The sequence below is a fragment of the Electrophorus electricus genome, chromosome 1, assembly GCF_041902795.1.
Source record: "Electrophorus electricus isolate QZ-2024a chromosome 1, ASM4190279v1, whole genome shotgun sequence".
NCBI lineage: Eukaryota > Metazoa > Chordata > Actinopteri > Gymnotiformes > Gymnotidae > Electrophorus > Electrophorus electricus.
The window spans coordinates 36587006-36613797 of NC_137497.1; the positions used below are offsets into that span (position 1 = coordinate 36587006).

The window sequence follows — 26792 nt, forward strand, 5'->3', positions numbered from 1 at the left end:
ACACACACACACACACACACACACAAACAAAAGAAAAAACTTGTTGCTCCTAAAAAACTGGATATCCTTAAAAGTTCAAGCATCGGTGATGTATGTTTATATCAGGTCTGTTTTCTTCTCTATGGTCTGCTGTGATTCATAAACAGAAGCCTGAAGGCAGTCTCACCAGAGGTCCTCTCAAAGCTGCTGGTCTTCTAAAAGATGCTATAAAGGGAAATGGTTATTACTTCTTGCGGCAACCACACTTGTAACAGATACTGTTATTTATGACAATGTCTACTCTGAATTTACTCAGAAATTATGTTTGTTTTCTTTCCACTTCAAATCAAGGCAAGCAAAAAGATTTGAACAAAACTGATAGATTATGGGTTCAGACCATAATATAAGAGATAGATATAATTTATCTTTTCCATAGTAACATTCAAAACCTTCCAGATCAGGAAGATATGAAGGGGAATGTTTACAACGGCTTTCATTAATGCAGTGATTAGAGGCATCAGCCAAGGCACTAGTCAATAGATTTAACTAAACTGCAGCCCAGAGAAACCTCCATAATCCTGTTTTTCCCCTCACCTAATTCCCACTGTAGGATTACATGAAGAAAGAGAGCATGACATTTTTATTCATGGACCTCCTCAGCCAAGTTCTACCACCAGTGTAAGAGAGAAAGACATAGACACTTTGAGGGATTTTTTTCTGAGCTTGACAATCTTCATATTACGAAGGTTTTCCAAGTAAAAGTTTCAGCCATGTGTCTCAAAGCACAGGAAATCTTGAGAATAATCTATAAATGTCTGATATTGTTTTGCTCTTCTGTTTAGAACTGGATTAGGAACCCAAATGATGTGGAGTCCTTGTAATAAGAAAATCATCATTCAGTGAGCATGAAATAAGGTCTCCTTTCTCCCCATTGCATGGTTATCCTGTTCAAAAGCCATGCCCTTCTCTGCACCTTACCAAAGAACACAAGCATAATGCCACTAACTGGGGTAATTGGAAGCTTCTGCAGTGGCAAGATAAGACAGGTGTGTTCATCATCTGCCACTTGAACTCTATTAAAGAGCTTGTGCTGCTTTGTATTTACCCAAAAATGTCTATAGTTGCTGCTCTCTGTCCTTACCCTGAAATAACTGACATGCAGTCAGTCGCCTGAACTGAAGGCTAAGTCAAATGACTGCAGGAAACTAGATTTTGCTTTTGGGTCTTCAGGGGTTAACATGCCTTTTTCCCCTATTAGAGCTGAATTTACTGATGTATCATGGTGTGGTGGTCCTGCTTGTGCTTCTGCTCTAAGGCTAAAAACTCTGGTGAAAGGTGGAAAAGCCTATAAGACATCATGCCTTGGGTTTTGTCCTTATCACTTATCCTAGATGACCTAGATGGCTGTGCTCTCACAAAATGATGTGCCTTCCCTTGATTTGTAGGCATGGGGGGTTTTGTTTTGTTTTTTTCTCCCAACCTCATATTCTACAAATGTAAAGTATCTAGACAGTTTACTATTCAGGCTTCAGAGACAGAAGCTAAAGCACAAATGTGTCCTTCAGGTGAAATTATGCCCCTTTTATGTGGCCTCTGCAAATGAAATCAAATGAAATCCAAAAAAGAAACCCACATTCATTTGGAACTTGACAGAGAAGCTCATCAGACAAGAAAGAACAAGTTTATTTGTATGCTGAATTTCATACCCAAATATAATATAAGATGTTTCAAATAAAGAACACTAAAAGCACACAAAGCATAAAAGAATAAACACATTAAATACAAATATATAAAGAGAAAAGATAAGCAATCAGTATTTAGCTAAAAATGACGTTCACAATGATCAAAAGAAATCAAACTTGTATTTTCATGCACATTAGTTCTTTAGTTCTATATTAGTGCTATATTTTCAGCATTCATTGTTTACATTGTTCTTTCTTAGTGCTGTCTCTGATGCTTATAGTAGTAACACTAAAGAGCAAAATTCCATAAAAAGGAGCAAAGTGACATTTAGCTGACATTCAACAGTAACAGCACCGTCTTCCTGTGGAGCACTTGCAGGGACAGACAAAATGTAATTGTTACCAGGGTTGTTTTTTTTTAAATTTATGGACTCCCAATGTCACGAGTGTAGTGACATCCTCTATATTATGAATAGGCTGCAATATTGAATTCAGCAGTGAAATAGCAAGGTGATTATTCAGTGATGACATTTAACATAACTTTGTTTAACCAGACAGTGTTGACATTTTATAATCAGCACAAGCAGTAAATTGTTCCAGAGGAGATGCCAAGCTGTGTGCACTGGGTGCAGCAAAAGACATCCCCTGACCTTTACACAGGAGCAGAGGGGGAAGCGGTTTGGTTTTTGTTTAATCTCCTCGGATATCCCGTGTTTCATGTTTTAATTACACATTTTGCGAACTCAGAGAAACCACATCATTCTGATTAACAGTAATTTCACCAACTGCTTAATTAGACACATCTACCTTACTCCTATGTGTCACAATCAGTCCCTCCCAGGTTCCGTGTTCCGTGTTTTCCCCGTCTTGTGTTTTTTTTTTTTAGTTCCATTGTGTAGTTTCTTTTTCTTCGACCCTCGTTTAATTTTCCACACCTGTCTCTCGTTTCTATTCTTGTTAAGTTCATGTATTTAAACCCTGTTTTGATGGTTGAATGTGTTTATGTGGCTGTGTTTCTTGGCTCCGTTCATGTATCCCTGTACTCTGTGTCGGCTCTATGACCCTGGACTGTAATAATGACTCTGATTCTGGATTTGCCCCTATTAAATCTCGCTCTTCTTCACACATGCGTCCGCCTCCTTACCGCTCAGCGTTACACTATGTTCATTGCCAAGGTCACTGGTACACTTACATTTAAGGACATTTTGCATTGATACAGTTATATGAGGAAGCACATCTAAAATCATGCACAGTTCATCAGTCACTATCTATGCTGTTCATGAATGGTCAACTTCTACTTATTTGACTTCTGTTGACTGCATGGCATGTGAGTCGCGGTGCGTTTTTAACAGCAGTGACAGTGATGTTGTTGGTGCTAGGGGTTGCACTGATTCTGTCAGGCATGGTGTGATTTCTGGAGTTTTGTTGCATCACTGTCACTGCTGAGTTGAGAGTGATTCACCATCCAAAATCATCCAGCCTGCAGCTGACCTGTGCTCAAAAACTGCCCATTAATGCTGAGTTGGGTGATGACTGCTTGAAAATGTGTTTAGTCAGTTTATGCAATCATAAACCTATGAGGTAAGCGTTTCTGATATATCTAAACTTTTTGCATATCACTTGGTCACTAGATGGAGCCATGGGATTGCATTATTCCAGATTTTTTCCCACTTGCAGTTCAAGTTATCCTAACAGCTACTATCGCTCTGTTAATTCTGCATGAGTATAGATGGCGAAATAACCTGCAATTTGAGACTGGATTATCTCCACTAGAACAGGAAAGGAGCTATATCTGTCAACAAGTGTGCAGTGAATATCCGTCAAGAGTGACTTTCCCAAATGTTACAAGATCAAACTTGCTCCCCCGATTCATATGTTGGACCAGCCTCTTTTCAAATATTAATGGATGGTAGTGACCCGTTGTGCATTGCCAGTTGTACTCCTCTTCATAGTAGTGACACAGCGCTGTCTTCCTCGAGGAGGAGAGGAACTCATACACGCTGATTTGCTGACACAGGTTCATCATCACAATGATGCCTTCAGCAGAAAGAGTAACAAAAATACAAAGAAAGAAAGAACAAACATTTTAAGAGCCACCCCAAAAATTACCATACCATCATGTTGGATGAGTAGAAAACTGTTCTTGCTCACCCAGCATGCCAGAGGAAGGGGGGTTGGGCTGGATGTCAATAGGGGAGTTTTCCTGAATCACATCCCACAAGTCCCACTGCATAGAGGGGCTAAGGATGTAGAAGGGTTGCTCAGGGTGGAGTCTGCGGTACTCATGATACCGCTCATGGAAGTTAAAATCAGGTTTTTTGTACCACTAAAGGTAAAGGGGAGAAATGATTATATTTTAAAATTAACATGTGTGTGTGTGTGTGTGTGCGTGCATGTTCATGTGTGTGTGTGTGTGTGTGTGTGTGTGTGTGTGTGTGTGTGTGTGCGTGCGTGCGTGCATGTTCATGCGTGTGTGTGTGTGCGTGCACGTGCGAGCATGTTCATGCGTGTGAACATGCGTGTGTGTGTGTGTGTGCGTGCATGTTCATGCGTGTGTGTGTGCGTGTGTGTGCGTGCGTGCGTGTGTGTGTGTGTGTGTGTGTGTGTGTGTGCGTGCGCGTGCGTGCATGTTCATGCGTGTGTGTGTGTGTGTGTGTGTGTGTCTGTGTGTGTGCGTGCGTGCATGTTCATGCATGTGAACATGTGTGTGCATTTGTCTTCTGAGGATGCTTTGAGGAAGCAAGAAACGGAATCAAAAGCAGGAAACTGGAAATATAACTGGATTACAAGATATAGAGGTCTCATGAGATTTTAAAGACTTCTCATAAACACATGGCTTTTGTTGTTAGACATGTCTTAAGTAATTTCTTTGCCTTGTCTTAAGATTCCTTTAGTCAGTAAATTATTATATGGATAGTCTAGCTTGTTAGTTTGGAAAGGTATTAGAAAACGTTTGGAAAATGTTTCCTGGTTTGAATTCTCATCTGTCACAACATCAGTGCTTGTGTGTGTCATTGTGTCACTTACCTCGTCCAGATTTCTGGAGTAAGGAGCTGGGTCCCACATGATCAGCACACCTGTGCTGTACTGAGGATCGTTGAGAAAGTCTGCCTTCTCAGACATTATAAGCTTGAAGATACATAAAGAAAGGTCCACTGTCTATAGGTCTTTTTTTTTTAATTCTGATATTTATGCATATGTGAAATATGTCTGTGGAATTTATTTGTGGTTATAAACATTTTAGGTATTCAAATAGAATTCACCAGGGTGAATAATAGTGGATAATAAAAGCTATAATAGTGGATGCAGCAGAGGAATAGAAATGTGTGTTGTGTACTTTCTGCTCACCTGGGAGTTTACAAGGCGTAAAGTGGTTTTTGTCCCAACATCCTTTGTGTAACCTTCTGTTGGAGCTGAATTAAAGCGAAGCACAGCATCATGGGAATCTGTGAAGAACAGAACTTTGGTTAAGGGACCAAAGAACATTACGCATTATAGTTTAAGATCATAGACTATTGCTATAGTCTTGTACAGTGTAATAGCTTATATCAGAACATAGCTTTAGTTACATGAAACAAGTGATTGAAAGTCAAAAGCCTTACCAATCTCAGCACCTAGTGAAGATCCTTTTATGGCCCCCGCAGACATTACGACAGCACATGTTTTTAGGGCCCCCAGTGTGACCTGTAGACTCTGAATAGGTAGGGAACTCTCCCACCGCTCACCAGAGAAAGGCCTGTCTCCCAATTTCAATGTGCTCAGGGGTACTCTGCACTTTAACTCACACATCAGTTCTGAGAGACCCTTGTTCCGCCTATGACACTGATTGACCTTTCGAAATACACCAAATTTATTTTTCTCCCAATATATTTTAATTGCATATTTGACTGCTTCAGGTATAGGATTGTGTTCCAGTGACACTGAGAATGAATTCCAATAAATAATGAAGTAGACCAAACATGATATGACAATCAGGACACTAACTATGTACATTATAGGTAATGTTGATTTCATAGCCACAGCCTCGTCAGATTCAGATCTCCCACAGCTGCCTGTCTTCAGATTCACGCTGATCTCCCACCAAGAGTAGAACTCTGCTGTATCTCTTCAGATTCATGCTGATCTTCCACCATGAGTGACAGTGTGCTGCATCTCTTCAGACTCAGGCTGATCTCCCACCGCAAGTGAGAGTGTGCTCCTTCTCTTCAGGGCTGTAGATCTGTACGTTCAAATATACAATGCAAACTGAGCAAACATATAATTAGTTAGTCTAATGTTAGTCTGCCTAATGTTTAGCATTTTCCTGAAATATTGAAACAAGATGTGCTACAAAGATTAAGATGATCATAAAAAAACAGTGTTATAGTACACTGATGTATAACAGATTTCTGATAGCATTAGGTATTTACATGACTTACTTTAAATAAGAACAGAAAAACTTGACATTTGAACAACCAATATTGCAGAATGGCTACTACTTTGTGTCTTAAAGGTATGTGATGTTTTGTAAAATGGAATGAGTTTAATACCAAACATTAAACATTCCCCTTAGCTATTTATATTCTGATTTACCCATGGATTATTTTGATATATTTAGTTATATCGCATTTGTTTGTATAATCAGATTGATTTCACTTACAAATAAAAAAACCCCGCTTCCAACTAGTTATCTAGATAGCTAATATAAGAGATTAGTTGTGCACTGAAGTTTTTGCAACCAGTGTCTTGTACTTCTCTTGTTTTGTGAACAAGTAATGCACAGAGGTCCTGACGATATTATTCTGGATATTCTGCTGTTGACGCGGCACTTTTGAATGGTACTTGTGGCCAGTTGAGGTAGGAATTCGAAATAGAATGCTGTAGGATACACACTGTAGTGTTTGTTTCAGTTAATTTCAGATAACTGCTGTATCATCTTGGGGGAATATATCTAATAATAATTTCAGTAAGATGTACTGGAATATAGAAGCATTTGAAGGTCCAGTAGATGACTAATTTATTTTGTGTCTCCACTTTCTCACCCTGAGCAAGATAGCTAGCAAGCCAAAGTTACTTACTGAACAAAAGCCTTATTCAAATGTAAATAATAAAGTAATGGGATCTGGTAACACTGACAATAAGTGATGGTAAATAATGAGGTAGAGCACAAATGATATGATTATCAAGACACTAACTGTGTACTTTCTGAAGACATCCTGAATCACCTTCACTGCTCTGCACATGTGGATCACTATACTTTAATGATTGTTTTGGAGTAACAGAGTCTATGCAGATCTCAATTTTGTTGATCCCGTGGTCTTACACAAACCAGAGCATCCCGGTGTCCCCAAGATCGCATTTTGAAGAATCATGAGTTGATGTAACAAAACAGGTGTCACATCTCAACAAAACAGGTGTTGGGCTAAACTGACATTAATTACAGGAAAACTCAAAGCAAGGTTTGTTTGTTTTTTAGTTAACTTTGGAAACTCCAAAACAGTGTTTCTACTTCATTATGATTAATTAAGCATAGATTGATGGGTAAAAATGGCATTTGCATCCATTCAAAATCAAATCCTCAATGCAATAAAGTGCCACAGGTAAAGGGGTCTGCATACTGCATACTTCTTGCACCATCCAGCTTTGCTTAAGTAGTGTGGCAGGATTTGGGTTTGTGACTGCGATCTCTCAATCAAGCATGCTCACTGAAATATGAGGACCATGCTCAAACCTCTCTCATCTAGAACTGAGCCAATTGTTTTTTATTGGTTTTTTTTGCACGTAGTGTTTTATCACATAATTCTGTTCTGTAATTTTTATTGAAAATATGCAGGTATTTAGGATTAGGCAAAGAAGGCTCGTCAGCGTCTTTACCACTTCAGACGCCTAAGAGACTTCAGACTGCCCACCAAGGTACTGCGGAACTTCTACACCTGCACTATTGAGAGCATCCTCACGGGGAACATCACAGTCTGGTTTGGGAATAGCACCAAGCAGGACAGACAAGCACTCCAAAGGGTGGTGCGTTCCGCTGAGCGCATCACTTGTACGGAACTTCCTGACCTGCAGACCATCTACGACAAGCGGTGCCAGACCAAGGCCAGGAGGATTGTGAAGGTCCCCACCCATCCCAACAATAGGCTCTTCTCTCTGTTGAGGTCAGGGAAGCGCTTTCGCTCCCTGAAGACCAAGATAGAGAGACTGAAGAGGAGCTTCTTCCCACAGGCCATTCGGGCCCTGAATCAGGGAAACTGATAAACTGTGGGGACCACCACCACCATGTAACATATAACTGTAAATATGTCAATTGCAAGATGGGACTGTACATTGTGTACATACATATATAAATATCCATATATACATTGTACATTGTGTATATAATAAACATAATATACATATATTGTACATACACTGTTAATATATTTTTGTATATATATAGAATATATTTCTCTATGCACCCCTGTTTTTCTTTTTCCTCAGTTTGGACAGAGCACTCAACCATTCCACTGCGAGTTATAATGTGTATGACTATGTATGTGACAAATAAACCAAACTTGAAACTTGAAACTTGAAACTTAATAAATGCAATTAGTCTAATAATGGTGGTGTAGTGCAATCAGTCCCTTCTTTAGATTAAGAGCAGCATTCTGAACTTGACGTGAATTTTAAATATAGTGGTAGTCCAAATAAAGAGGCCGGACAGTAATCCAGCATGATACAAAAGCATGTAGCTTCTTGAAGCTAGTTCTTGATGCAGTTTTTGTCCTTGAGAGATGTATCCCTGTATGAATTTGTCCTGTGACATTGATTCACTATGCAATACGCAAACTGTTCTATATAGCACACGGTTGCAGTAAGGGAAACAATGGACTGAATTCATGCAAAATTCATACCGAATTGTTTTGCCAATTAAACAATCATAATGTAAACAATGGTAATAGGTAACATTAGGAAACCTTCTAAAATTTCAGAAGCACCTGCACAGCTTATGAAGTGCCACTGTTTGAAAAGGTCTGTTCTCTGGAAACAGGAAAATTGAAAATATTTAAATACATACACACACACACACACACTATGCATTTACCATTGCCCTTCTCAAGAACATAATTCATACTAATCTTGCTTGACACAATATCTAGTTAATTTATATATGAGGTTCAAATATTACCTATCAACTCTATCAGTGGATTTGTAAATATTTAGTACCATTCATTTTACCTCTATTACCTTTCAGCATGTAAATAGCTCAGAATCAATGTATTTGAATCAATGTATTTGTTGTGCTGCTGCTTCTTCAGAAAGATGCAGGTGCCAGTTTGGTTTTAATCATGTTCTGGAGTGGAGCAAAGGCAAATGCCCAAGATGATGATTTCAGGGCAGCTTGATCAGTTAAAATGCTTCCTGTGCCTCTGCCCTTCCTGAGGCGCCACTGGTCTCAGATAGCATTAGATTTGATCCGCCTCCCTGACAAAGAAGTGCCGCTATCCTGACTACAGTAGCTATATTGCTCAAAGTAGTTTGATTTATGCCTCTACCTTCTTTACCCCCTGCAGCTGGTAAACTCCTGTTTCAGCATGTTGTCTGTATATACGGAATCCCTGAAAACATCCTGTCCAATTGCAGCCCAAAATGCTCTTCAGGGATGGCTGATCTTCATGGATCAGTTAGTCACAAGTAAGCAGATGAATAAAGAACTAGGGTAGGTTTTCTGAGAGTCTTCCTTTCTTGTGCCAAATTAGCTCATAATTCCTGGATTCACTCATCTGCTAGGTTTAATCTGTTCCAGTTTGTTCTGAGATACCAGCCAACTTTTGTCCTTTGGACCCAACCCGGAGGAATGGGCCCACTGTGGATGACTTGATCAAGAGTGACAAGCGAGTTTGGAAGAGCATCCACCCATGGCACATCATTTGCCGTCACAAGGCCCATGCCCTTTTTAAATTCACTGCCTCATTAATATTGTCACATATATACTCAACCTTCCAGTTCATTGCCATATCTCAGGGAGATTTTCCATGCCACTGTCACTTTCAGCTTGCTCATCAGGAATCTGGTACCCATACATCTGTAAAGAACAGCTTTGTGTTGTAAAAAGCACTGTCTTTTACAATGTGTTGTAAAAAGTGCTATCTAAATAAATTCGACTTGGACTTTGGCTCTTCAGGTTCCTTACTGAGACTTCACTCCTTACTGAGACTTCACTCAAGGTGGATGGGACATGGGCTTATCCGGTCTGCTGGTTGTTGGACTCTGCCGCCCCCATGCTAGGGTGGTACTGTGAGGGTTATGGTCCTGAGGAGTGCTGTCAATTGCTGAGGTCAGACTTCTCTCTTCCTTCCTTCTCTTCTCAGTTTCTATGGGGACCATCCAAGAGGCAGTAGCCACAGTCAGCTCTTACCGTCTGTTCGGATGGGTTTGGGTTGGCTGTCAACTGCACCCGTAGACTGCAGCAGCATTATGTTTGATTAAGCAATCAAACACAGTGCTGCTGTAGTCTACGGGTAAAGACTTAGCAAAGACTTAGCAAAGTCTCATAGCGCTTAACATGTTACACTTCTTAGCCGTGTTTTGTATCACAGTTTCCTGATTTCTTGTATAATAATAATTTTGCCTTTATTTATGGACAGGATTATGTTTATACTCTGATTAAAGCTATTTCCTTTTACTAACCTGCATGCAATTTCACCTTCTGAATGAACCTAACAATATAATTGTGTCCTACTCCATTTGTGATCACTCCATTTTAGTGATATGCAGATTTTCTTTTTTCATTTTCCCATTAACTGAAATGGAAAATAAATAAACGAGTGCTTTCAGTTTTTACCTAAAGATAAATTACATGCAATTGTTTATTTAAATGCACATGTATTCTATGTAACTGCAATGGATTCTTGTTACAAATATAATTGTGTCCTACTCCATTTGTGATCACTCCATTTTAGTGATATGCAGATTTTCTTTTTTCATTTTCCCATTAACTGAAATTGAAAGTAAATAAACGAGTGCTTTCAGTTTTTACCTAAAGATAAATTACATGCAATTGTTTATTTAAATGCACATGTATTCTATGTAACTGCAATGGATTCTTGTTACAAATATGCTACTGATTTAAGTTTTACTTTCATATTATAACATTTAAATAAGGTTAATTGACTGTTTAATTGAGAAGTACTGCAAAATCAGTTTACCTTCTTCGGTTACGTAGACGCAAAAAAGAAGATGATGTTTCTTGCTGGATCCTAGGACTTCAGAGTAGTAACAAGAAAGGTAGTAATCTGATGTGTGTCAGAACTACTGCGCAAAAAACGGAACAACAGTCACACTGGAGTTGGCAGCAATATATCACTCTGCTGTTTCTTCTCATTCAAAACCTGGATTAAAGATTCATAAAAGGTTGTCACATGACTTTATAATTGATGCAGTTTTTGCTTCTTGCACAGGTGGTTAATGAACAAAGTCCACTCTCATGTTTGAACTAAAACTACACATAAATCCTCCTGAAATTCAGAAGCACCACAGGAAATGCTAGCTTTGCATGCTAATATATATATATATATATATATATATATACACACACACACACACACACACACACACACACACACACACACACTAACCACCAAGCCACTGCACAGACAGACAGACAGACACACACACACACACACACACACACACTAACCACCAAGCCACTGCACAGACAGACAGACAGACAGACAGACAGACACACACACACACTAACCACCAAGCCACTGCACAGACAGACAGACAGACACACACACACACACACACACAAACACACAAAAAAAAAAACCCCAAAAAACAGGAAATTGTTCAGACAACTCTCATCAGCTTGTCTACCACCTGGTTTTGCAACCGTCTCAGTTTTTGCTGTGCTTGCATAAATTGTGGGTAATTGTTTACTGCTGCTATGTCTGTCTGATTCCATTTGTTATATATATGTTATATGATGTACGTGCCCAGCCAGCTTGCAAGTCAGAGGAATCTGCATGCATCATGTAGCTAAATCATGTCTATGTTTTCTTCATGAATGGTTTCCATTTGAGTTCAATTCTTTTTTCAGTTCATTCGACTGATGCAATGTAGAGCTCATATGTAGATCTGCCCCTAATACCTCCTCACATCTGAAAGGTCACTGGGGTTTTTAAAGCTTTTCATTGCTAGACATTTAAAGAGAAAAAAAAATCTTTCAAACAATTTTCATAAAAAAACACAAAAGGAACTGAGAGTCAACGAAGCACAAATAAGCTCAGACTCAGGAAATTTATTAACTATACCCCTGAATGGACATCATGATATTGCAACAGGATAGAAACAATAGAAACAAACAAACAAAAAAACAAAACTAAGAAAAAGAAAAAAGAAGTAAGGTGGTTGAAACTGTAATATATTCAGACCCCCTGTCCATTCTCCCAGCTCCTGCAAACAGTAATCAGCATATTTTAATAACCTGACACCCCAAGAGTTATTTCACAAGCTCATATGCATATTAATATAGAAACTTAACAGAGGTGCTCTACATCTCCCTTTCCTTAATCTGTATATCTTATCAAACAGTTATTTAAGATAAGCCAATTAAATCAACAAACTAGACATACAGGCCAAAGAAATGGAATCCTATACAGGTGCTGTCAAACCTCTGGGCCTGGTATGTGCTCAGGTACACTGTTACATCAGACATGAGTGAATCAGCCAAAGAGCTACCTTTCTGTAATTACAGCATAATTACAGTTGCTGTGTATTTTTCAATCAGAGTACATATTAACACCTATCCACGGGGAGCTGTCCTGCTCTCCTAATTCTTCTGGTTGTTCTCATTTCTTTTTGTAGTCTCCTGTGTATGCCCGATGGTCATCCTGGTAGCGGCCTCCGTACCCCCTTAGGATGTCCTGGAAGCTGACCTTACCTGGCTCCTGGGGACCATAGTTGGCATAGGGGTCCTCCTGGCCACTCATATAGGTGTCATATTGCAGCTGTTCATATCCCAGATTCTCTCCCTGCTGTTCGGGGTGGACCTCCTCCCTATGATGTTGGACATTCTCCTGGTGGACAGCATCTCTTTTTTGGTCTTGGCTAGGTTGGTACTCACGCTGCCTGTCCCTCAGGACAGGGGCTCCAGCCCCATCTGCCTCAGGCTCATAGCGGCGCAGACGGCAGTTGCTGTCATACTCGGGATCACAGTCGGGGTCAGGCTCGATCACACCCTTCCGGGTGCCTTCGGCATGGCGGTGGGGCTCATATGCCTCGGTGGAGTGGGCCACCTGCCAGGGTGAGTGGACACGGGGTTCATTCTGGCCTCTTACTGGGTAGCACTCCTCATCATAGCCAATGAAGCAGTCATAGCCCTCCTTCGTCTTGCCGGGGGGTCCCAGTGAGTGGCGGCTCTCGTCTAGGCTGGGGGGCTGTAGGAACTGCGGTTGCTGGCGTGGGGCGGGTGGCCTTCTGCGCATGGCAGAAGAGGCGGTGGAATCCTGGTACATGGCCATGGGGTCAAAGCGGGGGCTGGCCGGCAGCTGCATGTCTTCAGCTGCTGGTGCTGGCTCATCTTTGGGCTCATCAGAAGGAGGGACCAAGCTGGAAAACCTGGTAGCCATCAGGGGGTTGCAGTTTTCATCAAAGAGGGGGTTGCAGAGCGTCCCACGTGGGGCCAGAGAAGAGGGCGACTCCAGGTTCTGGGCAGCTGCAAGGGAAGCAGCATAGGAGCAGTAGGGGTCGACATGAGGGTCGCAGTTTGGGTAGCGAAGGTACAGACTAGATGGGGTCTTCTGCATCAGTTGGGCAACGCAGTTCGGATCACTCTTCGGGTCACAGCCAAGATGTGTGTAGGACGGGGCCGGCCCGGGCGCAGGCTTATAACCATAGGCAGCACGCAGGTGGTACTGAAGGCACTCGACATCTTCAGCATCACAGATCCGCAGAAGTTCAGCTTTCTGCTCGTTAGACAGGAAGGGCTGCACCATGGGGGAGTAGTAGTAATAGCCTGAGAGCGGGTCCTTCACTGCAGGAGTCCGGATATAGGCCGGGGTTTTAACTGGGGCGGGGGCAGGGACAGCAGCGGCCGCCTTTACACCAACAGGGGCCGTGTAAGGATACGGCGAGTATCCCTGAGCATGCAGACAATAAGGATCCCTGAAAGGGTCACAAGACTTGACAGGAGCAGGCTGCGAGGACTCAGCCTTGGGATTTGACCTACTAGTGTAGGAGGCCACACAGTTTGGGTCGTCAGACTCCGCACAGGACTTGTAGATGTCACCTATGTGCTGCAGGTAGAGTTTGTAGGATCGCTGAGCTTCAGCCCGGTTCTTATTCTGAAGGTATGCCAGATACACACGATCCAGCTCCGCAACCTGAAATATCCAAGAAAGTGACTCTGTATATGACTCATTTCCAACACAGTCCATAAGTAATTGGACTATGACACAATTTGTGTTGTGCTGGCTTTGTGCTTCCAATACATTACATTTGAAATGAAACAATAAGGTTAGACAGAGGTTTGAGGGCATTTACTTTTATAGTTAGAATACCACTTGGTAGTGGTAGCTCAGTGGTTAAGGTACTTGACTAGTATTTGGAAGGTTGCCACTGTTGCGTCTCTGAGCAAGGCCCTTAACCCTCAAGTTGCATTCACTCATAATTGTAAGTCACTTTGGATAAAGGCGTCAGCTAAATGCTGTAAATGCACTTGTTAATGAATATAGGCAATGAAAATAGCAATAAACATGACAGTTTTATTAATGATTATATTACTCTGTCCTATTACTTATAATCACATAGTACATGGCCAAAAGATTGAAAGGTGTGTCGCTACACATTAATGTACTGATCTGCACATCCTATGGACTACCAGAGCACTTAGATGCGCTTAGTGTTGCTCACAGCCAACATCAGTACTCACTCCTTGCTGATTGCCATTGTCAGTGAAGTACTTGTACCAGTTCCAGAAATCAGAGTGCTGCTTGTACCAGCTTATGTTTCTTCTGTTACGGTTAAGTTTCTTCTGTTGTGAGAAAGGGGAAACCACAGTACCATCCTGTTGCATGTCTGCATCAGACATGAAACATAAAAAATAGGAACTTTCTAACACATCACAGCCATAGCATTTCACCATGGTTAACATGTAACATGTAAATTGGTTATGATTAATGGTAACCATTTTTTAAAATTCACTTTCTCATTGTAAAAATTACATTTGGTGAAGATTTATATTCATCAGGATTCTCATCAATTCAGTAATATGTACATATGGGATAGTAATTCAAAGACAATACTTGATAACTGATGATAACTTTAACCTAGTTTGTTCAATTATAATCTCACTTTGTTCATATACTCATCAAATTATATTTTAGTAGGAAAAATGAATCAGACAGCTATATTTATTTGTCATTTGTTTTTAAATATGTCACTAAATAACTGAAATAGGATAAGAAATCTTATTTATGTACTAGTACACAAATTCTGTGTGAATTCATACTTGATAATAGAACAAGGAATGAAAAAGACCAAAGTTCATTTTTTTACCATCTTCCTTCATGTGCTCAGTCACAGGCAGAGCCAGCAGTAACTCTGTAAGGGGTAGGGTTGGGGGGGGGTCAGTGTTTCAACCAGGTGTTGTATATACCCACAGCAAAGCAAAACATGCTTATCTGGGCTAATAACCCACAGGCAGCGTAAAGTGGGTGGCAGATTTACTGCTGGGCAGAGGGGGTTAGGGTGGATGATGTTAATAGACACATGCCACTGTGTAAGATTAATCTTACAACAACAACAAAAGAAAAACAACAGATCAGCATTTCAAGGTGAAGTAGCAGGGGGCTGCAGTTAATGGGTCTTACTGCTAGCAAAAGCTATAAAATCTACAAAGAGCAGGAGCCACTAGGCCACAGGCAGCTCTAATTATCTTTGGAAAAAGTGGGTTATGGCCAGCTGAGTTGCAGTCTGGAATGACTGCCATCTATCCACCACCACTCATGGACAGCTCTAAGAGGAGGAGCTCTCCGTGTCAAACAAAACAAGTGAGGGAATGGGATGCCTTGGAATAATGCAGAAAAATGGAATTTGGTGGAACAATCAACGACACTCAAAATTTGCCACAATGTATATATATTATTCTGAGAGGGAGAGATCAGTTACATGTAATGCAAAAACATTCAGTCCTAATCAGCATAGCTCACATGTTCTGTAGCCACTGAAGGCCTGTTTTACAATGCTTTAATAGATCATCTGTAAACCAGCATTTGGGAATAATTTATCTGTTCAGCAATCATTCACTAGTTTGCCAGTTTTCACTAGAGCAGTCCTATATTTCTCTGGGTGATTCAGGGGAATTCAGACACGTTGGGTACCCATATTTACTGCAGCATGCCTCTAGATTAACAAGGGAGACCTTGTTAATTTTAGCATTTTTTGGCAATGTTCTAATGATCAAAATTGTTTTCAAAATTAAATTATTCTTGCAAATGCATTCTCTCTGGTGCAAATTACAAACTGTACATATTACATTTTTAGTACCAACATTTTCATAAACATACATGGTCAACAAAAAAGACTGAAAAATATTTGCTTGATCACAATAAGGCCAGTTTAAACTAACGCTGGCATTTATAGATCTGATTCATTTGTATCTGATTTGTTGTGTGGGTATATTAATAGTGATTGATATAAAAGTAATTACTTGCATGTTTACTACTATCCCTTGTCAATACGTAAGCCTAAGAAATATGCTATGAAAGTTATTTACCATGTGACGAAGCTGCAAACATATAACGAAAGAGACACTGAAATCAGGAGTTAGTTGAAAAATGTAAAGCTTAGTGGTGAAACATACAATAAGATGGAATTGTTTTAAGATCAGATCTGTCAACAAATATGTTGTATGTTGTTTTTTTTTCCAATATTATTTATTTTAAAAAAATTTAAATCAAAGCATCATGTGTGCGGGAAGTCTAATATCACATAAATTATGTTTACTGGTGTGTAATGGGGAAGGATCTGAACATCTTTAATTCTTTAAGTACACGTCCTGTTGCTAGAGGCAATACTCACTGGCTGTTGCAACTTCATCCAGTCTTCAACACAATGAGCCCAAACACAAGGACAAAGTTGGTGCAAGGTGATAGATAGTTTTCCAGTTATTTCCATGCTTTAATTATGGTAGGGTTTTTTCTTTCTAGGTTTAGTAAAATCTCTCCTTTAAAAAGACTGACGACCTAAGACGGCATGAGATAAACAACACCTACACCTTGTAATGTTGCAGAATCTGAACATTTTCCAGGGTTTTGAAAATGTCTGTATGTACATTCTGTATTTACTCATCTGTACCTATTCTAACTCATTCAGGGTTTTTTTATATCTGATATTTGAAATTTGTTACATGTGAATGGGTCAACAGATGTGCAGGACGTTATAATCCTATAGACAGGCAGTTACAATGTGTTTCTCTCACCTGGAAATATCACTGCAGCTAGCAAGACTCCGCAGAATGTGTGACAGAAGAATGATTTCTTCAAATGAGCCATTCTCAATCTCCGTTTCCTTGGCAACAAGCAGCATTTCAGATGCAAACTTTAGCAAACCATCTTTAGTTATTATTATTATTTTAATATATTGTTTTATATTGAAATAAAAAGAGTCTGAATCAGCAAACCAAGCATATTATATTGCACTACATGCAAAGGACATTCATTCAAGAAAACAAAGACCTTGCACTGGTAGAGGATGTAGATATCCAAGCTGTAGTCTTACCTGCTAAAGAGTGTGGAGGTGTGGGCCTCTGAAGAGAGGCAGGAACTGGATGAGTTAGCTTGGCCTGGAGGATCAATGTGGGGACAGGATGGGTGAATGAGAATGAGCGCCAAATCCCTGCTGCACCTCTATACTGTGCCACCAGTAAGAGACTTGCCACGTTTTAAACACCACTGTGATAATTTAAAACAAAACGGCGCATCCCGTGGGGTTGTGAGCACACTGCAAGCAGCATTGTGATTGGCTTTTCCTGGCCCAGCAGCCAAACCAATAGGATGTTGCAATTAAAGCCATCATGAAATAGGAGAGAGGAGATGAGTAAAGCAAGAGTAGAGAGGAAAGTCCTCTTAAAAACAGAAGAAAAAATACAAAGGAAAACAAATTAACTTTACCTAATTTCAATGTTCCATAATTTAAATACATAATCAGGTTTATTAGTTTTGAGATTTATACATTACCATCGACATGCTAACATCTTTCTTTCATTTACTTTTTTGAAAAATATAACAAAATATTTATTCTATGGTACATAATGTGAATAGACTGTTATTTGTTATTTCTTACACCCAAACACTCTTAGGTATATCTTTTTAATTCTAAAATGTTTTAGAACTTTTTTTTAATGATGTAGATTTATGGCAAACTTTTTAATGTTAGTGTGCAGAGCTGAAACATGGGTTACATCTAATGCTTTCGCAGTGAGCATTGTCCAGTTACGTTTTTGAAGACCTAATACCTGTACTCAGGAGAATAAGATACATTTAAATGTATTATGGACTGAAAGCCTGATAGGAAACATTACAGGGACAGGGTAACAGATGCTGGCCTGAGTCGATTAACACTAAAAGAGTCACATCATGGAGCAACTTTATGAGTGGTGAAGTGTGAATGGTGTGTGTTGACGCTCGGGTGAAGTTTGTTTTTTGCACCATATTAAGGTTCTTTTCCTCTTGCCAGAGGGACGTAGGTCCAATGACTGAGGAAAAAACATTTTGCAGTAAATGTCAACACACTAGCCAACGAACATCTGTGTCTATGTTAACACTTGATTGAACATGTAATTATATACACTTACAGGTGTTCAGGAATTTGCAAAAACCTGCAATCCAGGAAACAGATTTCAACATGAAAAAAAGATAATTCCAGTGTGTGCACCCCGGAATGTCTGAGTTCTTTTAACATTCAGAAACACCTGAAAATCCAATTACCTTTTTTTTCATAAAGATTTTATTGACAACCAAATCCTGAGCAGAAACAATAAACTACACTTTATACAGAAACAGCAAACATTTCATGTAAAATAGACAATATTTTTACAACATCCCATCCCACCAGTCCTCACTATTGAATGTCTTCATCATCAAAGAGATCTTCAAAATCTGTGATAAAATCCAAAATATATTAGAACACACTGGGAGGAAAAGCACAGCCTAATCCACCATTAATTAGGGATTCAGCTAATGAAAGGATAAAGTTTCAGTGACCTCTACCATTTGAGCATAAAACATATTCAAACAAGTTTTCAGAAACCTTTCCCTAGTGTATGCTTATCTGGCACCTTTTTTGCTGGGTAACCTCCACACCCACACCTTCAGTTATATTCCACATTATCCGCAGACAAAGATGGCTCCATGTGACACGTGTTCAGCTGCATTTATTTGCTACAGATGGAAACAGTTCAGACTCTTAAAGCATGGAGCCATGCTGGGTTGGAGCCAATGAGCCCCAATAAAACCACAATTTACGGTGGCAAGCTACCTCTTCCTTAGTCTCTAACAGCCTTTTTTCTAGGTTCCAAACCATACCTTTCCTAAAACATTTCCTACACTTCTGTGGCCCTGGTGAGCTAGTGGAAACAAATAAAAGGAGACTAAAGACTACACATGCTGTAGTGCTTAATGCCTGTCGCCAAGCAAAAGCCTAAACAATGAACTTGTGGCCAGTTTGGCAATGTGTAATCACTAGCATGCAATATGGAGACCAACAAAGTGTGTCAGTAGGCAGCTCTTAAACAGTAGTGTTGCCCAGTCTCTGTACCAGTGCTCTGCAAAACTGCTGTTTCCCCTGTTCTAAAGCACCTTATTACATTCTCCAGTCATATATCAAGTCTTCAAGAAACATTTACAAAAACATGGGATACTACTAAATGGAATGCAGTCTTTAAATGAAAAGGTAATTTAAAACAGTTGTCTTAAATCCAGAAGCTACATTACAGATATATTACCACAAGGTTCAGCAAACACCATAAAAGAGTTTAACTGTAAAATGGATATAGTTAATATGAAGATAGCAGAAGAATGACATGAATGCACAAACATGCTTGAGAATGGACTATAACTACACATCTAAAACTGAAACGCTAAACATGTTTAAACACAGCTGCGGTATTTAAAAAATAAATCCTGACAAGGCTTTAAAAAATGAAGCACACCACTTATTCCTGCTACAGGAAATCACAAAAATAAAGAGAGACAGAAACATTCAAGTCTGACTACTAAATGCGAAGCTAACCATTGTAGAAGTCCGAGTGCACTGCTTTCTCATTAGCAGCCAAATCCATCAACAATCCAGTGCTGCCACCTGCCTGTGAAAACACACAGTTACCGGTTAAAAAATCCTCATATATCAACTTTTACTTATTTATTTTTTCTTCAATGAGGTAATAAGGGGCAACAAGGAGAAACTCCCCAAGAAAGCTAGGCAGATAGTTATCATCCTGCTGAAGTATGCTGGAGAGACATACATTACTCCATGCTTCTTTTGGCAGCTAAGCGCCTTTCGTTCTTGAGCCTGACATGACAACATAATGTTCATGAAAGAATCTCCAGCATACTTCAGCAATGTGTAAATGTTATTCAAACAAACAACTCTAGCTGGCTAACGCTAGGTAACAGCTAGCGAGCATAGCTAGGTGAACACTTTACCTAAAGCTAGCTATGCTAACTAGCTACCTAGCAATGGGCCGCTCCAACACAGACTGCTCTGAGCCACTAACCTCATCGAGATCTACATACGGCCCCGCTCCTTCAGGGAACATTTCATCGACCGCTGGTTTCATAGCTTCAGAGTGGGCACTTGAAAATCAGCAATGAATAATGTTGCTTCAATAGTTCTAGCTAGACAGCTTTCAACGATGACTGTCAGTATTTGTGTTTGTAGCCAGGTAAGAAGTTCCGGGATTGCAACATTTAAATGTACTCGGCTTGAAATTAGGACCCACCGGTACTGTTGGAGAACGGGGCCCAGCAGCGTGTCCTTTCCATAAACCGTAGTGATAATCAATATAGTCTATGGTTCCTACGTGAATTCACCGAACGTTAATTTTTATGTTTATTATTAATGAAAAAGTGCATTACGTTTGTTTGATGAGCATACTTTACTGTAAGTGATTGTTCCTTCGTTACATCACAAGGTTAAATGATTTACACAATAAAGCATTGTATATTGCCTAATGTTTAATATCCATAGATACAAAGAAGTAATTCAAAATTATGCAAAATTAAGGATTCAAAATTAAAAACATGTTTACTTGGGGTTAGGTTTTGGTAGTCATATTTGAAATGAAGACATCACAAAGACAAAATACAGCCTTTGGGTCATGATCAGGTTATACTATAAACAAAAGTAGCTTCTAAGTTATTAATATCTGTTAGAAATGCCTAATAAATCGTGAGAAAGTTATCACATTCCCTCAGCGTTCCTCGTGCTCAGCTACTTCATAGCCTAAGGAGTCTCCAAGCTGCTGGTGAGCAAAGAAAGCCCTGGCCATCTGATTGATATGGTTATAGGCACCAATGCTACGAAAGTATTCAATGTAGTTCCAAAAATCAGAGGTTGAGTATGGCCAATAGGGTACAGCAGGGGGCTCATCATAGGGCACTGGAGAGAGAGAGAGAGAGAGAGAGAGAGAGAGAGAGAGAGAGAGAGAGAGAGAGAGAGAGAGAGAGAGAGAGAGAGAGAGAGAGAGAGAGAGAGAGAGAGAGAGAGAGAGAGAGAGAGAGAGAGAGAGAGAGAGAGAGAGAGAGAGAACATATAGCTGAAGAAAATGCTTTGAAAGATTAAAAAAATGGAGATCCCAAGGAGCCTAAGGATCTCTGCCCCTGGTGTCGGTTGTGCATTTTCCAATGTTGTCTGTTTTGAAGTAAAAATATTTCTATAATCTGCATGAGTATGGAAATGTGACTATAAAATAATGCTTAACAAGAAAAAAAAATGTAAAATGCAATGCAAACTGTTCTCAGAAAGAAAAAAAAATTATTCATCTGTGCTTGTTAAAAAGTTGTAGTCCATCAGGGAAGCAGAAGCAGGAGGTGTTGTATGAAGTACACAAACTGCTCATGTTTACATGAGCAAAATAAGAAAACAGTGCCTTACCTCCTTCAGGAATTACTCTTGCACCTGAGAAGAGACAGAGGTCTGTGAAATCCTCACAAAGAGCTGATTCAGGTGTTGCAAACTGAGGCTCCCTTTTGGGACTGAAGAAATGCAAGGACTGCCTTGACAAATATTATTTTTAATGGTTTTCAGTCTCTCCCAGTAATGAAAACAATATTGTACTGATTTCATAGATTAATACAGCATTCTGCACCATATGAATTCATGTTTGATGAGTATATGCATAGGAAAGGATTCCGACTAAGATGCTTACTTTGAAAAATCTGGAACAAGGTATGGTCATATTTTTTGATACGCTCTACAACTATATTTGATACCCTCTAATAATATTTGTAAGTATTACTTACCACAGGGACGGCTGGTGACAAAACATGTGAGGAAAATACAAAATAGCACACACCCCTTCATCTTTTTCTAAATACAAACAAATAAAAAACAACAAAAGTGAACTAAGAATGAATCAAATAAAACCTAGAATGTGTCAATGCCTAATTTAACTCTTTAATGCTATATCGACACTCTACATTTATTTTCCTATGCAGCTAAAATATTACAACATGCATATTTCGCCTCTGAAACATTACCTGCTAAAAAATATCTAAAACATTACCTGCTTTATGCAGTTCACCAGTATAATAAATTGACCCACTCGAAAGAACTGAAAAGATTTAGTTACTATACAGGATAACTGGACCCAAATTTAAGGAACCGTGTGTCTCCTCCCCACCACTGCCCCTTCCTCAAAATCACCTTTACAAGCATCTGCATGCATTTGTAATTTATGGGAGGGATTTTCTTCACCTTCATGACATTACAAGTAAAAATGCTAATATTTTGTTCAGTTGACAATAATGCACAGTATATAGACTACATACACTAAATAGATCTTGTGCTAATATGAGTTTTATTATCATTAGCGGTATTTTAAGCCACAATCATAAACTGTATCATGAGTAATATTAACATCAATCATAAATGCAATCATGTACATTAAATATATATAATGTCCCATAAACATTTTTCAGTTTTGGACAGAAAGAAAGTATCAGTATGGAGTTCACACAGTAAAACAGCATAAATATACAGCTGCTGGCCAGCAGAGGGCAGTAGTCAACCGCTATAAAACATGATCGTAAATTTCTTGATCATGGCATACCTAGACATACCACCATGTGCTCTGACATAAGCGTTTAGTGTAAACTAAATAACTGATATAATTCGTGTTAATTTAGTGTTAATACGTGTTAAAGGTCAAAAAGATATACAAATATTTCCCAGTGACATTCCCCAATGAGGGTACCTGCTGCTCATTTGTGAAATGTACTCCTTCAAACATCAATATCACTCAACCATGAATATAAAAATCTCTCCATGTGCCAGTTTACAATCAATGCAGAATTTCTCAAAATGGAATCCAGTCTCTTTGTTTAAGGTCCCACATCACAGACCCGATGATCAGTGGGAACCATTTTACTGACATCAATGTTGTTCCGAGAGAAGATCTCCTTGGCATGGTAGATGGTCTCCACTGGCAGAGAACGGGTGCGGGCCAGGATCCAGGCATAGTCAACATGGAAGAGTCGGAGAATATCAGTGCAGGAGTAAACCAGCGCGACGGTGTTATAATCAGTGGACAAGACCCAGTAAGGGCTATAGGGGGTAACTGCATGAAAGATGGAAGAATTAAGAGAGGTGAATATTTGAATAATAGGTGTAATGTAGTTTTGTACAATGAATCATTTGTACAACAAACAATGATTCGACAAACAACGGAGCCTCTGATTTTTCTGCAATTATCTAGCTAATACTGTAGATACACCCACTATGAAGGCTCGTGCCAAAAATTTATCAGTTATAATATTAATGACATATTCAGTTATAATATTATTATAATATTAATAAATTATTCAGTATGTTTTGCAGTACAAATTAATTCATACAGTTATGGCTGAACAGCCTTACATCAAATAGAAGAGGCACATGGCTGAACTGGGATGCAGTGTGCATGTAACACTCACAGTAAGAGAAACTAACTCCAAGCTTAGCTGGTTCTTTCAAGTCCTGCACAATTGCTGTACCCTCAACAGTCCTCACCTTTCCTTTACTATGGAATAATAGATTGAAATAGTACATAATGACAAACAGTAATTTTAATCCAGGGTTTATAACCATGAAAGAAAATTAATTTTAGCACGACTCGCTTACACTTTCTGAGCATGAAGTATCTTGATGGTCTTGTCAGGTCTTAGAGAATAGTTGTCTTCAATGCATGTGCCTCGCTCAAATGATGCAGGGAGCTTTTCAATTTCATACCACTTTCCCAGGTACTGCAGGTAAATGAGAAAAGATTAGTAACCACATATAACTTACACTGCATCAAACAAGAAATGACTGTCAAAAAAGCTATGGATACCTTGTTCAGGTCAAAGTCTGGCTGGACCATTGGTGTGGGACAAGGACCCCAATGGAATGTCTGAGATGACACCAATGTCAGCAGAAGGAGTAGGATCAATATAAGGGCAGGCTTCATGGTTTGCACAGTGCTGCTGTCTCTAGAGCAGTGATATGGAGGATTAAGAGGGAAATCACTCACGAGTCATGAGTGTACATTGCTTCACTATCTGTATTTCCCAAAAGCATTGCTATATCACATGGCAAAGAGTCTTCCTGTTCTAGGACACACTAAGTCTTGTGTTAAGTGGCTCTGGAAACGCAGAATAGCATAAGAGGTTTTCAAATATCTATGGTGAAATAAGGACTCGTAAAAACACAATAAGAAATAACTTACCATGTAGCCAGATGAGATTGGAGGTAAATTATTATGCATAACTATGTAAACAGAGCCAAAACAGAACTCCACGCACAATATGACAGGGATGTTGATTGTTATGCACCCTTCAGGTAAATAATTCAGAGCTGTTACACAAATTGGCCAGTCCAGAGAGCAGAACCTCCTTATAAAGTGTACATGTGTGGTGAACTGTTATGCTTGGGATATGATATGTAAAACTTTACTAGAAAACTTTGTCCAATTATTACATTACACTAAGCAATAACACTTGACACTTACAATAGTCTACTAATTAATAAATACCTAACAATACAATGTGATAAGTTAAAAGAGAAAAACATTGTTTTTATGTCTAAGACTTGCTTTATTCTTTTATAAAAAGATGACTATTGATAGTTTGTCTATTTTATTAATGTTTGTAACAGTTACAAGTTTTAAAAGTAAATCTTACCAGTCTGTGAATCAATCTGCAGTTTTGAATTGAAATATGGGTAGCTCTTGCCAGAGTCCTTGACAGCAGGATGGTTACACAAAGCCAGTAGTCAAGAAGAATGACTGAATGTGTTCTGTCAGAGAGTATTCCTAACTCAAAGCAGCTGATATAGCAAACACAGGTCATGGGACAAATAAAAAAGGTAACACCATGTGAATTCTTCCCATATTTCATTACCAGTGCCACAACTATTCAGCTATAGAAAATGTTTTTTCCTTATAGTTTATTTTTAGAAAATGTTTATTGCATACCAAGTTACACTGTTGTTAAATGTCATTCCAGTGTTGGAAAAGATAAGCAAAATCTGAAAAGAATAGTGATTAATTCTCAACTAGTGATTAGCAATTTATATGGAAGATTATCCTGCCCAGGAGCCAACCACTGCAGAGAGGCCCACATTTCTGAGTGCAATTAAGTAGTAATATTCTATACTGTAATTCTGTACTGTAAACCAATATCTCCTTAAACTAGTGTCATTATTTAGTAAAGACTTGGTTAAGTAGTAAGTTGCTATAATAGCTAGGTCACATGAACTGTCTCACTCAACCAACTGTAGTTATCAAATCAGTTTATCTTTGACAATTTTGAAACGTCTGCACCTCTCCATGCACATTCCCATGAAATGAAGATAAGCAATTGACATTGCCCAGGAGAATAACGCTAAAGAAATGTTTGCTTTACTTAATATTTATGATCTTTTGCAGCATGTTAGAGAACCTACACATACTCAAGGCTACACTTTGGATTTGGTCATTGCTAAGGGTCTCAACACTACTAACATTACTCCCTCTCTGATCATTTTGATGTTTTGACATCTTCAGCTCTCTAGATTCTCAAACCAACTCTGCTTTTATCCAATAAAGAATGAAGGCTATAGCCATGACATCATCCACACATACAGTCCACTGATGTACTCCTGAATTTAATTTCAACTAGAAAAATTTGAATGTCATGGAAGCTGTTGCTCCAAAAAAGACTAAGAAGCAGGTATTCTAAGATGTAGTTATCTAATATATATTAGATATATAATATTAATTGCAGCAACAATACCCCCAAAAAAGCCAACAAACCCCCTGCTAAATAAGACAATTGCCTAACTCCTCCCTACTAAAAAATGTAATGAATTTAAACATTTTCAAAAATAAAATCCAAAATATTAGGCTTACCGTCAAACCTTATGTTCAAATAATGAGGGAAATACTCCATCACCACCCCAAAACAACCAATTTATTATACTGCAATTTAATACAACTGACCTTATAAACTTGAGGAAACAATCTGGTAACTTAAATCGTCTCAATGTTGTCTTGATACTTTGCCAACTGAATTTCTCAAAAACATATTCAACTCTGTAGCAACTGATCTTCTGTATATAAAAAAGGCTCACTTACATTTTCATTTACATTTACATTTATGGCATTTAGCAGATGCTCTTATCCAGAGCGACTTACAAAAGTGCTTTGTCATTTACTCATAGAATATATCCTAGTACAGTACAGTAGGTTAGAGTGCAACATACCAATGAACTACAGTACTGTAGAATACAGGGATTAATGCTGATACCTAGAAGTACAAAATACATAAGGTCTATCAAACAATCATTCCACCATCTTTGAGCCAGGACAGAAAATAGGCTCAGTGCTTGTCGTCCATGAGACCCGAAGCAAGGTATTTCAAGCCGAGCCATACATGAGGTTTGAAGTACTCAAGG

At 39.1% G+C, this 26792-nt stretch overlaps 5 protein-coding genes across 9 annotated transcripts in view; all 5 read right to left on the minus strand.

The window, feature by feature from the left end:
- LOC113576168 (beta-galactoside alpha-2,6-sialyltransferase 1) overlaps positions 1–10961 on the minus strand; it is an 11445-nt gene extending 484 nt beyond the window's left edge. Inside the window, exons 1-6 of one of the 4 annotated variants that reach the window (XM_035526531.2) lie at positions 10829–10961; positions 5264–5880; positions 5010–5107; positions 4689–4790; positions 3813–3987; positions 1–3698 (exon numbers count right to left, since the gene is read on the minus strand). The exon at positions 1–3698 is cut by the window's left edge and continues 484 nt beyond it. In XM_035526531.2, the coding sequence (XP_035382424.1) occupies positions 3457–3698; positions 3813–3987; positions 4689–4790; positions 5010–5107; positions 5264–5675 (1029 nt within the window). In that variant the 5' untranslated portion in view covers positions 5676–5880; positions 10829–10961 and the 3' untranslated portion in view covers positions 1–3456. Of the gene's footprint in view, positions 3699–3812; positions 3988–4688; positions 4791–5009; positions 6132–10362; positions 10405–10828 lie in introns of those variants that run through there. The other 3 variants (XM_035526532.2, XM_081718117.1, XM_081718124.1) reach the window with 3 other exon arrangements.
- A 951-nt stretch (positions 10962–11912) lies between these two features.
- Positions 11913–18552, minus strand: and1 (actinodin1). 2 transcript variants are annotated; one of them, XM_081718128.1, is made up of 6 exons: positions 17403–18552; positions 17104–17192; positions 16704–16726; positions 15180–15224; positions 14554–14699; positions 11913–14005 (listed from the first exon to the last, which is right to left on the minus strand). In XM_081718128.1, the coding sequence occupies exons 4-6, from the start codon at positions 15190–15192 to the stop codon at positions 12473–12475; spliced, it is 1692 nt and encodes a 563-aa protein (XP_081574254.1). In that variant the 5' UTR covers positions 15193–15224; positions 16704–16726; positions 17104–17192; positions 17403–18552; the 3' UTR covers positions 11913–12472. The 2 variants fall into 2 exon arrangements, with proteins under 2 accessions (XP_081574254.1, XP_026863904.3); XM_027008103.3 differs by lacking the exon at positions 16704–16726.
- A 54-nt stretch (positions 18553–18606) lies between these two features.
- On the minus strand, positions 18607–20590 carry cops9 (COP9 signalosome subunit 9). The gene is made up of 3 exons (XM_027008078.3): positions 20398–20590; positions 19914–19986; positions 18607–18781 (listed from the first exon to the last, which is right to left on the minus strand). Exons 1-3 carry the CDS (start codon positions 20458–20460, stop codon positions 18744–18746), a joined length of 174 nt encoding a protein of 57 aa, XP_026863879.1. The 5' UTR covers positions 20461–20590; the 3' UTR covers positions 18607–18743.
- A 116-nt stretch (positions 20591–20706) lies between these two features.
- otos (otospiralin) lies at positions 20707–22519 on the minus strand. Its single transcript, XM_081718130.1, has 4 exons — positions 22408–22519; positions 22145–22211; positions 21777–21800; positions 20707–21281 (listed from the first exon to the last, which is right to left on the minus strand). The coding sequence occupies exons 2-4, from the start codon at positions 22203–22205 to the stop codon at positions 21094–21096; spliced, it is 273 nt and encodes a 90-aa protein (XP_081574256.1). The 5' UTR covers positions 22206–22211; positions 22408–22519; the 3' UTR covers positions 20707–21093.
- A 176-nt stretch (positions 22520–22695) lies between these two features.
- Positions 22696–25135, minus strand: apodb (apolipoprotein Db). The gene is made up of 5 exons (XM_027008099.3): positions 25040–25135; positions 24211–24349; positions 24003–24124; positions 23816–23901; positions 22696–23460 (listed from the first exon to the last, which is right to left on the minus strand). The coding sequence occupies exons 2-5, from the start codon at positions 24325–24327 to the stop codon at positions 23225–23227; spliced, it is 561 nt and encodes a 186-aa protein (XP_026863900.2). The 5' UTR covers positions 24328–24349; positions 25040–25135; the 3' UTR covers positions 22696–23224.
- Between the last annotated feature and the right edge of the window lie 1657 nt (positions 25136–26792).